Below are 14102 nucleotides of genomic sequence, written 5' to 3'. Positions count from 1 at the left end.
CTGATCCATGTCAGATCAGTGATTACTTCAAGAAAGGGTTAGGGTTAGGGAAGAAGGAAGGATGCATTAAAGCAGTGGCCAAGATTTCACTTTCCCCTGCCTTTATCCAACCCCTCCCCATCCCTCCTTCTCTGATCTTTGTATCCTACTAAATCAAATTGAGCTTCAACTGCTTTCAATTGAAAATCCAGGTGACAACAACAGCTGTGGATGCCACTTCAGGCGACTTACTTAGCACCCTGCCCTAAAATACAGTACAATATAGGGGAAACATAATATTCCATTCTAGATTATAACAAGATTGGCTCTGCTCTGTATCAGCTGTTATCAGGACTGTTTGAAGGGGGTACTCCATTGCTAAATGAACAGTGGGTGTTTATGGACATTGGCCAGGTTTTTCTGTCAAATGACTTTTCTACAGTTGCTGCTACACATGGAGGCTCTTCTCTTTGGCTCTAATTAAATGTAGAAAATAAAATAATTTTAATGAGAGCCAAGGGACCGGGGATAAACGGATAGATTATCTTTAGAAAGAGCAGAACTAGCTCATTAAGTTGAGTTCTATCTCTGTGCACTGTGCTCTGTGCTCTGGTAATTACTACATATAATGGCTTGGAATGTCTGCTAGTGCACTTGCTCCATCTACTGGTAATGTGCGTCTGAGTGTGTGTGTGTGTGAGTGTGTGTCTGAGTGTGTGAGTCTGAGTGTCTGAGTGTTTGTGTGTGTGTGTGTTTGTATGTGTGTGCGTGCGTGTGATCGTGCGCGTGCATTTGTGCAGACACACCTGTGTATGTGTGTGTGTGTGTGTGTTTGCACCTGTTTTGCCTCCTCCCCCAGGCTGTCCCACATGGAGGCCACTAGCTTGGACACATCCCCGAACGTGGCGTTGGGGTTTGAGCCCTTGATGGCCGCCTGGGTGTCCCTGAAGAAGAGGGCGTAGGCCGACACGGGCTTCGACGGCTCGTTGGGGTCCTTTTTCTTCTTCTTCTTCTGCGGTTTGGGCTTGGGCTTCATCATCTCCGAGGATGGCCGCTTCTCCCCTATCTGGAAGGGAGAGAGAAAAGGAGTGATGGAGGGAAAGAAGGAGAGGAGGAAGGAAAGAGGGAGAAAGGGAGAGGGAGGATTGTAAGCAACAATGGACATAACATTTTCCCAACAAATAAGGATCTCAATGAATTTGGTTGTTGGTTCCACCTATTGTAATTCTATGGTTAGTCTGTGGTTATGTTGTTGTCTATGTAGAAAGGGGGGTGCTGTAAATGTGAAAGGTCAACACTACTGAAAGAAACTGAACTATAGAACCGATGTCCTCACAATGGTATCACCATCGAGACAGTGGAGAGACAGGTAAGATCACCTCTTGTAGGTAAAACCCTCGACAAGGAAAGAGAGCAACACTGTTTTATTATTGACAAATACGACATGGATGGAACAGGACTACTCGATTTCCTCCACAAACAAAAACACATAACGAGCGGACGAGAAAAGGAGGGTTCTGAGAAAAGCAACAGCCCCTTCTTCTGAGAAGAGAAAGAAAACAAATCAATTTGGCTGAGGATGAGGGAGAATGGAGTCTGACAGAAAGCTGCCACTGGTACGGAGCACATTGTAGGACACACTCACCCTCAGCCCAGTATCTCCACCTCCCAAAAGTATGGTGAACATTTTAGGACACCCTCTGAGGGAGAGAAACTTGGCAGAGTACCGTGGTCTGGAGCAGGACACTAGGCAGTACCTTATCACAATGAAATGTTGATTTATACTACTCATTCGCTCTACATGCTGTTTTATACTCGACTTTTGTGTGTGTGTGTGTGTTTGTTGTTTTTAATGTATTTAATATTTGGGAGAAGAGAGAGGATGAGCAAGGCAATTGAAAGTTTGGGATGATTAGGTGGCTATGATAGTATGTGGGCCAGATTGAGAATTTAATCAATAAAATATATTCCCGGGATGAGATTACCTAAAGGATTTGAGTAGACAAATTCCAAACTGCAGCTCTAAATAGTAATTTGTTGGATAAATAAAAGCACATCACAATCTATTTCAAGGACTATGTGCTGGGTTATTTAAGAATGATGATAAATGGCCATCATACTATATTTTCCACAGTAAAGTACAGCTATTGTGCATATATTTCACATCGACGTGAATCAAATGCATATGAATACATCTGTCATTTGGCACATAAAGCTTCGAAGAAGTCAAATCCAGGTCAACGTAGCCTCGGTGTGATTGTTTATGGAAATTGCATTCCTCCTGAAGTGAGTAGAGCCCATCAACCATTTGAGGAGAGGGAAGCAATTCAAACATTTAGTGGAAAGAGGCTGTGGCTAATGGAGGATGGAAGGGAGAAGTGACTGTGACTTGATGTGCCATTAAGATCACCGCAACCTGAGTCCTGGGGAACATAAAGAAAAATAATCACATTTGATAGCCTACATAATGACTGAATATATAATGATCAACTACAGTAGATGATTTAAAGACGGAATGAGGTCTCCCGAGTGGCGCAGCAGTCTAAGCCACTGCATCGCAGTGCTAGAGGTGTCACTACAGATCTGGGTTGTATCATAACCGGAAGTGGTCAGGATTCCCATAGGGCAGTGCACAATTGGCCCTGTGTTGTCCGGGTTTGGCCGGGGAGGCTTTACTTGGCTCATCGCACTCTAGCGACTCCTTGTGGTGGGCCGGGCACTTGCAGGCTGACTCCGGTCGTCAGGTGAACGGTGTTTCCTCCGACACATTGGTGCGGCTGGCTTCCAGGTTAAGCTGGCGGATGTTAAGAAGTGCGGTTTGTTGGGTCATATTTCGGAGGACGCATGACTCGACCTTTGCCTACTGAGCCCATTGGGGAATTGCAGTGATGAGAAAAGATTGAAATTGGGGAGAAAAGGGGGATAAAAAACAAAGATGGAATGAAAGATGCATGCATTCAGACTGTGCCATGACTCAAGTGGGACCATTTTCAGGGCTTTTTTCAGGTGGCATGGTCACCGTCACATGATTAGTCTATACAATCCATTTATCTCCAAATGCCATGTTAATGTTAGATTTGACTAAATAAAAGTACTTTGAAAATGCTCCGTAAAAAAAAAAAAATTAATCGATACTGCTCTCATTTTAACAGGCAATCAGGGACACAAACCATGTGAAAGAATTCTGAATGATCACTTGACTAGCAACTATGAAACGGCAACTCCAGGATGTTTAAAAGCATTCCCATTTCATACAATCATCATGCATACTAATCATGGGATTAAGAGCTGGGGTTGTCTTGCTTTTAACTTTGCTTTCTAAACAGAAATGATTGCCTTTGAAATGTCATTGTTTAAGAAAACATTTGAAGCCGAAACAACATCTTCCAAACAGCATGAAATTAGCTCATCAGAATCGGAGGCTCCCGAATGTTTGGGTATAAGAAAAGGGGTCACTTGAATATAACTTTAGATGTGATGTGGAGAAGATTCCCCTATTCAAAGTGAAAATGCACCCATGCCTGTGTTCTGTCTCTCTCTCTCTCTCTCTCTCACACAGACTGGTTTGGAAATGTTTAATTTTTTATCCATGAGTGTGTGGTTTCATAAAAAAACAATCATCTCCCACGTTTATGCAATGAGGCAAAAAAAAGCGTTTGAAATGACATCTGTTCCCCTCTGCCTTTGATGTGAAGGGTGAATAAATTGGAGGAGAGCTAATGGAATGACAAACTGAAAAGCAAAATAATCTCCAGGAAAAATCATTTATATTTATAAATTGAAAGTGCGGCAAAACAAGCGAACTGCTAGAGAAAAAAAGGAAATTCTCTCATTATCCCTCTGTATTCAGAATGATAGTTGGCTACACTAGATAGACAAGAAATTACACTTCAATGGAACATTGACTGAGATGGAATAGAATACTGATGAATTGGAATGGATGAGTAGCATTTGTTGAACTGGGTAGTCTATACATTCAAGTGTCAGTACAGTAAAAGATGCTTACTTGAAGGCATAAAGCAAGATGGTCTTTCAAATTAACTGAACTTGAAGATATATCCAGTCTTGTTTACAGATCTAAATATCTAAATAGCCACTCTCCAACCACTACACCACACGGTCACCAATTGCTTATTGCACTTTACTATAAACATATAACAAATTGGTATAGTCGGCAGTAAATAGATTTTCAGTTTGCAAGTCAAGGACTGGATTTGAAAGTGTCAGGCCTAGGCCCATACAATCAGCATGGCTGTTGTCAGAAATTTCAAGAGGGAGAGAGGAGAAGAGGGAGAGGGGGGGAGTGGTTGCTGTAATTCTGAATGGACAGCACTGCACAGAGAAGATGAGATTAGATTTGACAGCCTGATACCTGCATCACTATCAAAACAGGAGAGAGAGGGGTAAGAGAGAGGGGGGAGGGAGAGAGAGAGAGACAGATAGAGCAAGTGAGAGAGAGATGGGGAAGAAGGGAGGGGTTGTTTAATCAGAGGCTCCAGCACATACCTATATTTACACATAAAATGAAAAGCAAAATGAAACCCAAAATGGTAAGGTTATACCTATAACATTTCCCAAGTGCTGCGTATCGATTTCAAATAGGTTGGAATGTATACACGCCACGGGCAGCGTATAGAGCTGACGAATAAGATCTATTGCTTTTTGGAGTGAGTGGAGTCAGTGAGGTACTTGATGCAAGTGGGAGCTATACGATGCAGCCAGCAAGACTGGTTGAGCGGTACAAGCATAGCTCAGCAAATTAAATACAAATCCTCGAACATCAACTAAAGATTGGGGAGGGGAGGGGAAAACTAAAATCTGTGACCTGTTCTAGCAAGAAAAGTTAGAGCAGTAACCAAAGCCTCCAACTCTGTGGAAAATAGACCCTTCCAACAGCACACTCCATAAGAGGAGTGCATAATGCAGCTGTTGACCAAGCCTTTGTTGGTCCATAAATAGCCAAATGGGCATTGCTTTACTGTGGTGACAGATCGCAATGTGTTTAAATTTACAGAGGAACATGCACATCAAATCTGGATGCTCCCAAGGTGCGTTCTACAACTCTACATTATCTAGTTATTGCTGGTTATAGATAAGGTCCAGAGTTTTTCCTAGCCAAGTCACATGGTCACAAGGAAAACCTCCCAGCCCTACCTAAACCAACAAGAGACTGACGTTTATGCTTAAACTATAAACCACACACATCTGGAAACCGTTTGAACTCTTGTCATACTGTCAATCTGTAAGTAATAAGTCTGACTGAACGTCATAACCCAGGCATATGCCCATAGAACCACACAAATCAAATGGAAATACTGTTCAGCCCACACAATTATGAAGAGGAAGTGTAAATGCACATGTTATGGTATTGGCTCAGGAAATTGAAACCAAGGCAGACATCCCGCAATTGAAAACCTCAGAACTCTTGATGATTTATGGAAAAACATTTACATTGTTTTTCCTCAAACATACAGTATACAGACTTAACTTGCACACCGGACATAACATCGACCAATAACCTCCCATGAAGATGATAATTGAACAGCTAAAAATGAACCAAATCATTATGAGTGATTGGTCCTGTGTGGCTCAGTTGGTAAGAGCATAGCACTAGCAATGTGAACGTTGTGGGTTAAATTCCCAATGGGGCCACCAATATGAAAATATATGCTGTCAATATAAGTCGCTATGGATAAAAACATCTTCTAAATGGCATGCATATTATTATATTATGCACAATGGCACTACTGTCAATATTAAGGAGATATATAACCCGTTTCAGGAAGCTAGGCGTATGTCGCACGTCACTACTTCACAGGAGAGGCATTTGAACGTCTTAAAAAAAACGAAATGCATTTTTGGGCAGAAATGCCTTCTGGAACATGTGAACTTTCACGTGCCTTAATAACAAAAGCGTATTCCATCTGCAAATACAAATAAAAGGTGTAAATTACGAGCCTAGCTGGATTAGCCACAGAAAAAGCCAGGAATCTTTCTGCTAGCCATGATTGTCTGAGATAATGGATAGTCTGGACATGAGTTCGGATTGGTCTACCATGTAGCATGCTTCTGTCTATAACTTGAGCTGCTCAGTATGTGTTCATAGTCCTTTCTACCGAAGTGTTTTTGAAAGATATAATGTTAGCCATCGAGAACTACAAAAGTTTGCTACTTTTCTCAACAGCATTGATACCCTGAATTTAGCAGGCGCTATCGACACATTTGTTGGAATGAGTTGTGATGGGCTACTTTCTGCACACGCCACGGTCAGTGTGAGCCGGAGTGACCTGACACAATGCTGGCCAAACATGTAGCTACAAACAAAACAGAGTTAAATGGTTCCAGTCTGCCGTGAAGCATTCATCCATGTACACGGGTAAGAGTCTAGCTACATTTTCAGATATTATACATGTCTAATTTGATCAGAAAGTCATTTTCATTGCAAGTTAAAGTGCAATTTTAGCTAGCAAGCGAACGTTAGCTTGCTGGCTCGCTAGCTAACATTACATGTATTATATGTCAAGTAATATTATTCTAATCAGAAATCAATTTGCCAGGATAATTGCTAGTTATAGCCTAATGTTAGCTAGATAACATTGAACCTAGTTGGTTAGCTTTAGCAACCGGCAGATTCATACTGCAGCTATGACAATGTTTGTATTGGTAGTAGTATGAGTTGGGATTATCCTGGTTCATTGTTTAGCTAGCTAGCTACACACTTTCGCCAGATGATTACATGACATAAAGTTACCCAGTTGTGTCTGGGGGTGGTTATAGCATTTCTTGTGTGTCTTGGTAAGCGTCATCTAAGAATTATAAATATTTATAAAATCTTTTTATATGGAGACTTTCTGGTTTTGATATTGCTACTATGCAATTAACCATTTCACTGTACAGTTTACACATTCTGTATCCTGTGGATGTGACAAAAACTTTGATTTATTTTATATAGTGTGTGTTTACCAGAGACGGTAATGTGAATAACAACATGACCTGCACCAAAGATTAGGATATAGGCCAAGGACTAGATAAAATATACTTTTATCTGGAGTTTTTCCATATTGTAGGCTACTACTTTTGTCACTCTTAGTCTTAAAATCTTTGGTTGTTTACTACACTACTCATTCTGTTTAGCACATGGCCTCTCATATGAATCCTTAAAGACATGGGTGTGTGCAGACAAAGAGGGTGTGTGCAGACAAAGAAGAGCTCTCCAGTAGGTGGACCAAACATTCAAGGGCCATTTTCTCAAGACTGGGGTTACAAGTTTATCAACTTTCAAACCAGAATTACTTTCCCATTATTCCTCAACTGCAGTGTATGACATACCGTTTTCTAGCTCTGAGTCTCCACTTGTATCCACTGTAAAAAAAAAATAATAAAAAAAAAAAAACACGATTTCAAATTTTGCTACATAGGACCGAATCCAGGTGGTGGGTCTCATATTTCTAATGCCTCACCCAGCGGTGGACCTAACTAATCAGCACAAATTGCTAAAGTTGAGGACTCGTATTTGGTAATGTGGCGAAAACAGTCCTAAGTGAAAACTAATTACATTAACACTTCGCTAACGAGATGTTGGAGAGGCCCCTGCAGGTTGACCCTTTATAAAGAGTGGCAAAGCATCTGCCACACACTTCCTGGCTTCGCTAGCGTTCTAATTGGCCCCAGTGGGTTGCTGTAGACGCAACCGTGCAATTTAAAGGGGGTGGGGGGAATAATTCTTGTTTTCAACTCAAAATGGTATTTCAGTCCCCCCAAAAATAAAAATAACCTGAGTATTGGATTATATTTATCTTTTCTTTGTTTTATCTGACATGGCCCTCTGAACGGGGCTTTGCAGACTGAGTGGCAATACAAGAAGAGAAAAACAATTAGTCAAACACGAATGGTCTACCACGGCTGGGTTATTTCCATAGCAACAGCCTGAGGGAACAATTCAAACCCTTTATTGGCCGTTTGCTATGTTTCTCTGTAAACATCAGACCAGCAGGAGAGATGGCCGGCAACGGAAAGTCAGGCAACAGAGTCATCACAGGACCCCGACCTGTTCATATCAATCAACCCTTACAAAAAAAGATTGCCGTAAAAGTACAGTGACTGCAGTCGACTGTGGTATTATGGATGCAGTAATTGCAGAATAACTGCAGTTATACTACACTGTAACTGCAGTTACACTGCACTCTAACTGCAGTTATACTCATAGCGGAACTTTTATGTTCTATTGGAGAGAAAAAAGGAAAGTACTCCGCAGAGCATTCTACTGCATTTTGAGATGACATATCCGGAGAGTGCCTTACCACTTTAAAGGCACAATATGTAATTTCACCAGGCAAACCCTGCCACTTTGCTGAATGGGGATGGGTAACTACACTTACAGTACATACAGTGAATTCAGAAAGTATTCAGATCCCTTGACATTTCCCACATTTTGTTACATTACAGCCTTATTCTAAAACTGATTAGATTTTTTTCTCATCAATCTACACACAATACCCCATAATGACAAAGCTAAAACATCATTTTTGAAATATTTGCAACTGTATTAAAATAAATACTATATTTACATAAGTATTCAGACCCTTTGCTATGAGCAGACCCTTCGAAATTGAGCTGAGGTGCATCCTGTTTCCATTGATCATCCTTGAGATGTTTCTACAACTTGGTTGGAGTCCACCTGTGGTAAATTAATTGATTGGACATGATTTGGAAAGGCACACACCTGTCTATATAAAGTCCAACAGTTGACAGTGCATATCAGAGCAAAAACCAAGCCATGAGGTCGAAGAAGGTGTGTGCCTTTCCAAAGGTCCGTTAGAGCTCCGAGACAGGATTGTGTCGAAGCACAGACTCTTCCAAGAGCTGGCTGCCCGGCCAAACTGAGCAATCGGGGGAGAAGGGCCTTGGTCAGGGAGGTGACCAAGAACCCAATGGTCACTCTGACAGAGCTCCAAAGTTCCTCTGTGGAGATGGGAGAACCTTCCAGAAGCACAACCATCTCTGCAGCATGCCAGCAATCAGGCCTTTATCGTAGAGTGGCCAGACGGAAGCCACTCCTCAGTAAAACACACATGACAGCCTGCTTGGAGTTTTCCAAAAGGCACCTAAAGGACTCTCAGACCATGAGAAACAACATTTTTTGGTCTGATGAAACCAAGATTGAACTTTTTGGCCTGAATGCCAAGCGTCATATCTGGAGTAAACCTGGCACCATCCCTACGGTGAAGCATGGTGGTGGCAGCATCATGCTGTGGGGATGTTTTTCAGCAACAGCGACTGGGAGACTAGTCACGATCGAGGGGAAGATGAACTGAGCAAAGTACAGAAAGATCCTTGATGAAAAGCTGTTCCAGAGCACTCAGGACCTCAGACTGGGGCAAAGGTTCACCTTCCAACGACCCTTAACACACAGCCAAGACAAGGCAGGAGTGGCTTCTGGACAAGTCTCTGAATGCCCTTGAGTGGCCCAGCAAGACCCTGGTCGAACATCTCTGGAGGGACCTGAAAATAGCTGTGCAGCGACGCTCCCCATCCAACCTGACAGAGCTTGAGAGGATCTGCAGAGAACAATGGGGGAAAGTCCCCAAATACAGGTGTGCCAAGCTTGTAGCGTCATACCCAAGAAGACTCAAGGCATAAATCGCTGCCAAAGATGCTTCAACAAAGTACTGTGTAAATGGTCTGAATACTTAAGTAAATGTGATATTTCAGTTTTTTCATTTTTAATACATTTGCAAAAATGTCTAAAAAACAGTTTTTGCTTCATCATTATGGGGTATTATTGTGTGTAGATAGATTTGTATCAATTTTTTAATAAGACTGTAAAAATTAAAGACTGAAAAAGTCAAGGGGTCTGAATACTTTCTGAATGCACTGTACTGTAACTAGCCTTCAGTTAAAATGTAACTACTTTTAAATTGATAGACAATATATGTAAAGACTGAAGCTATGCATTGTGGTTTAGAAAGACTCAGGAGGTAATCAGGGGGTCCTTAGAAATCAGCAATAGTTTCCCTACTAAACAAGGCTTGACATATGCCCATGTACAGTAGGAGCTAACTGCTTGCTACTCCCTGTTGCTGCAGAAAGCCAAGCTGATTTGAGCTTCTGCTGTAACCCATTAATTCAAGTCAAGGGTTATGTTCAACAACAAAAGCAGTATTTTCCTGCGAAGAGCATCAGTGAGCTTAGTCACAACCATAATCTCCTCCATGTGCACACCTTATGCAACATGCTCTGCCAGTAAGACTCATACCTAGCCTCTTTCTCTCTGCGTTTCCTGCTGAGCCATGAGATGGTACAGCGATGGTGCCCAAACATAACGAGACAGGCTATTATGATGGCAGCTGGTTGCCATAGGTACTATATGCTAATTGTGAGGAGGGGGTGGGGTATTGTCAGAGCAACAGGCTTTGTTTGGCCGCTGACGTGCATTGTCTCATACGAAAAGACTAGATGATAAAGGGGTGTCAAAGTCACTTCACCAGTGTAGCACCACACCAAACAGTTGGATCCCTTTCAAACACGATTTCACAAAAGAAAGAGAAACACATAGCGAGTTATAGATCAAATTATAATAAAAAAATATATATTATAAGACAGTGTATCTAAGAATAACATTTCAGTCTGTCTCAATGTTCTTTGGTTAAACAGGAAAATGAGCAACTGGTTCTGTGGCTCAGAGTTCAGGCCTGTTATTCTCTCTCGTTATTCTAGCTCTATAATCTTCACTTCTTCGCCCCAAAGGATGTGCAGGACAAGTGACGTTACTGAGACATAAGGTAAATATTAACTTGCGGTTGTTGGGATAAAGAAATACTCATGTACTGCTAATGATAATGTTATGTATGGGTTATGAATGTGTTATGAAGTCCCTTCAAATAAAGTGTCACTGGTTGTAATGTAGGCCTATGTATGCTACACCCTCTCTTGCTTGCAGGCCTAAAGCAGCTGTGTTAAGCGAACGCTACTGCTGGTGAAAATAGGTAGTAGGGCCTAATCCTGAGAACTGACTCAACCCGAACCACAGTCGCTCCCTGGGTGAGAGTAATGGCTTCCTCGTGCACGGGGCCGCGGCTGCTATTGTAGAATCACAAAGCATTTAATTGAAACAAATGACTCTGATAATGGGACATTATCCCCCACAGGTTCGCTGTGTGCTAGGCTTAATTAGCGTCGCAATAGCGATCGAGGACGACTTCGCCATGCTGATCCTTCAAAGGAAAAAGCGAGCCCCTTTTAAATGGGCAAATGGGCAATTTGTCCCACTGTCGATGTGTACTGTAAGCAGGTTCCCCTCTTCAGACTAGCGTAGAAAAGCAACGTTTTGTCCGTCTGGAGTGTGTCCCAATCTGGTAAGTCGCTGCCTTCCCTCTGCCCTAGATTTCTGGATATTGGTATTAGAAACGTATGAGGTTTATGTTAGTTATACTAAATAGTAAGTACTCTTTTCCTTGTGCGTCTTCTCTCCATGATAAAATATTAGTACTTTACTGTACTGGAACTATTATGTACTGCAACATGAACCAGAACTTTTTTCATCATGATTAAAAGCGGTACTCCAGATTCAATTGTTTACTCTTGTACATCTTAGAAAGTCAGCTAATGCAATGTTCAAAAACTCTACGACCATGCTGTTTTAAATATTCATTATTCTTAACAGTTGCCTAAGGTTATTTGAATTAGCAGCATGGATATTCATGAGCTGCAATAATTGGTCATTTGTTTTAAATGTTCAATTCTTTAATACACGTCTTCATTACTTCACTCTCATCCATGCATAATAAGCCTCTCAAAGCAAAGATTTACTTTTATTAAACACTTTCTTTAATAAGATATTTGTTTTTATTCAAAGCGAATCATAGTGCCCTGACATTTATTATTTTCAGAAAGACATATTGCTCACAACCTGTTGTTGCCGAGAGAATACCATTGATGGACATCCATCTTTTTGTCAAATGAAATACCCACAACAAAAAACATTCCACCTGTAGCTAAGACAGTTATTTATATAGAAAGCGAAACAAGATGTCACATTATTCCAGTTGAAGGCAACAGTGCAGGCAGGTCATATGAGATGTGTCTCAGGCCTGCACAGACTGTATGGTAGAGACTTCACTGCTTTCTTTACTTCAAACAGCAGAATTTGTCAATTTTAGCCACAAATGTAATCAGTATATTCTTGAGGTTATGCTCTTTGAATATGACCATTAATGTTTTTATAATCACATACTGATTTGAATAATATGTTGATTGGCTAATTCTGACCGTAAACATTTGATTCACCTTCCATATACTCACTATGATCCTGTCAATAATGGCAGCCAACAATAGGCTTTTTATGTTGCTGCTTTTAAAATGGTGGTGCTGTTTTATCCTGTCTGTCTAAAATGCCAAGTGACGCAAAATACATGTCTTTTAAAATATTAAATGAAATAAAATTAAGTCAAGCTCACATAACATTGTAACAGTCAGTGAGTCTGACAAAAATGTATCCTGAAAACACAAACAAACAACCACAGACACTTTCAAAACAAACACTTCGTGTAGATCTAAAACGGGCTATAAAGAAAGCAATGAAGTCTCTACCATACAGTCTGTGCAGGCCTGAGACACATCTCATATGACCTGCCTGCACTGTTGCCTTCAACTGGAATAATGTGACATCTTGTTTCGCTTTCTATATAAATAACTGTCTTAGCTACAGGTGGAATGTTTTTTGTTGTGGGTATTTCATTTGACAAAAAGATGGATGCCCATCAATGGTATTCTCTACTGTATAACATCCAACAGTAATAAAGTGATATTTCATCCAAATGTAAGAATTGCTTACCTGTTTTCTTACCCTGAAAGCAGTCTATAGAGAAGGTGAGACAGTTATCCATGCTTGGGCATGTGATTTGAAACATTCTAAACATTGGCTTCCATTGATATTTGCTAAGAAAAAGCTTATGTTAACTATTGGTTACAGTGGCTAGGTAAACACTCCCAAAGCGTGGATTGTTGTTTCTCCTTGTCTCCTAGACTGCTTTCAGAGTTATGAGTAATTTTGTAATAAGAGTGAACTATCCCTTTAATATGTTATTATTGCATAGGAGCATAATCAACAGTTTTTTATATTGATTAAGCAAGTATGGCCTTCCAGTCTGAAGATAACATTAGCTTTGCATCACAACAGTAATGCCAACTGGACACTTCATATTCTTTATTTATTTGATTTATTTTGTAGTTATTTATTTTCCCCATTTCGCTCCTCAATCTCAAGATATTCAATTGGTAGTTACGATGTAGTCTAATCGCTGCAACTCCCCAACGGGCTCAGGAGAGGTGAAGGTCGGGACAATACTTCCTCCAAAACATAACACACTGCTCGCTTAGCCCGTAAACCAGCCACACCAACGTGTCAGAGGAAACACTGACTACCGAAGTGATGACCGAAGTCAGCTTGCAGGCAGGTGCCTGGCCCACCACAAGGAGATGCTAGAGCGTGATGAGCCAAGGAAAGCCCCTGGCCTATGGGGCATCCGGTCACGGGCCGGCTGTAGTGACGTCTCAGCACTATGATACAGTGGCCAGCCTGTGGTCTAGTAACAGATGCACCCTGCCAAAATAACTATGTAGCGCCACATGTTTAACAAGATTGAACAAATCTTGCTACATGAACTTGCAGATTTGGCTGAGCTTTTTTGGCAGTGGGCTTTTCCCCAAACCACCCTCATTACGCTTATAATGAGATGTCGGCAGGCGTTCAGTTTCCAAATTTAAATGTGCCGTCGTTCTCCTCGGCAACGTGCTCGGCCCCCTCCTCGACCCTCATTACCACCTGCCAGGGAATTCCCTCCTCTTTTCAAAGAGACAATTCTCACTCCCATCTCCCCTCTCGCAAAAATGAGCCAGACCAGCCAGGCTCGGGGATCTGGGGGCCTGTCAAACATGAAGCCCCCCCGCAGTAGCACACTGGGGTGAGCAGGCAACATTGACAATGAGGCCTAGCTGTGATAGGGTTTTTAAATGCAGGCATAATGAGCACTCCATCCCACTTCGAGAAATTATGCATTGTTCAATGTCCCATCCAAACTTTGTATCTGTCTGGCCTTAGACAACAGAGGGCAGGGGTGGGTTGG

At 41.5% G+C, this 14102-nt stretch overlaps 1 protein-coding gene across 2 annotated transcripts in view; it reads right to left on the bottom strand.

Moving 5' to 3' along the window:
• The window catches only part of LOC106567461 (TOX high mobility group box family member 2), a 133050-nt gene that overhangs the window by 24602 nt on the left and 94346 nt on the right, over positions 1-14102 (bottom strand). For both annotated transcript variants that reach the window (XM_045693375.1, XM_045693376.1), the window contains one exon: positions 818-1045. In XM_045693375.1, coding sequence (XP_045549331.1) covers positions 818-1045 — 228 coding nt within the window. The remainder of the gene's footprint in view (positions 1-817; positions 1046-14102) is intronic.

This window comes from Salmo salar, chromosome ssa13, assembly GCF_905237065.1.
Source record: "Salmo salar chromosome ssa13, Ssal_v3.1, whole genome shotgun sequence".
NCBI classification, from domain to species: Eukaryota; Metazoa; Chordata; class Actinopteri; order Salmoniformes; family Salmonidae; genus Salmo; species Salmo salar.
Note: the sequence above shows the minus strand (reverse complement) of the source record. Positions and strands in the feature narration are given on the sequence as shown.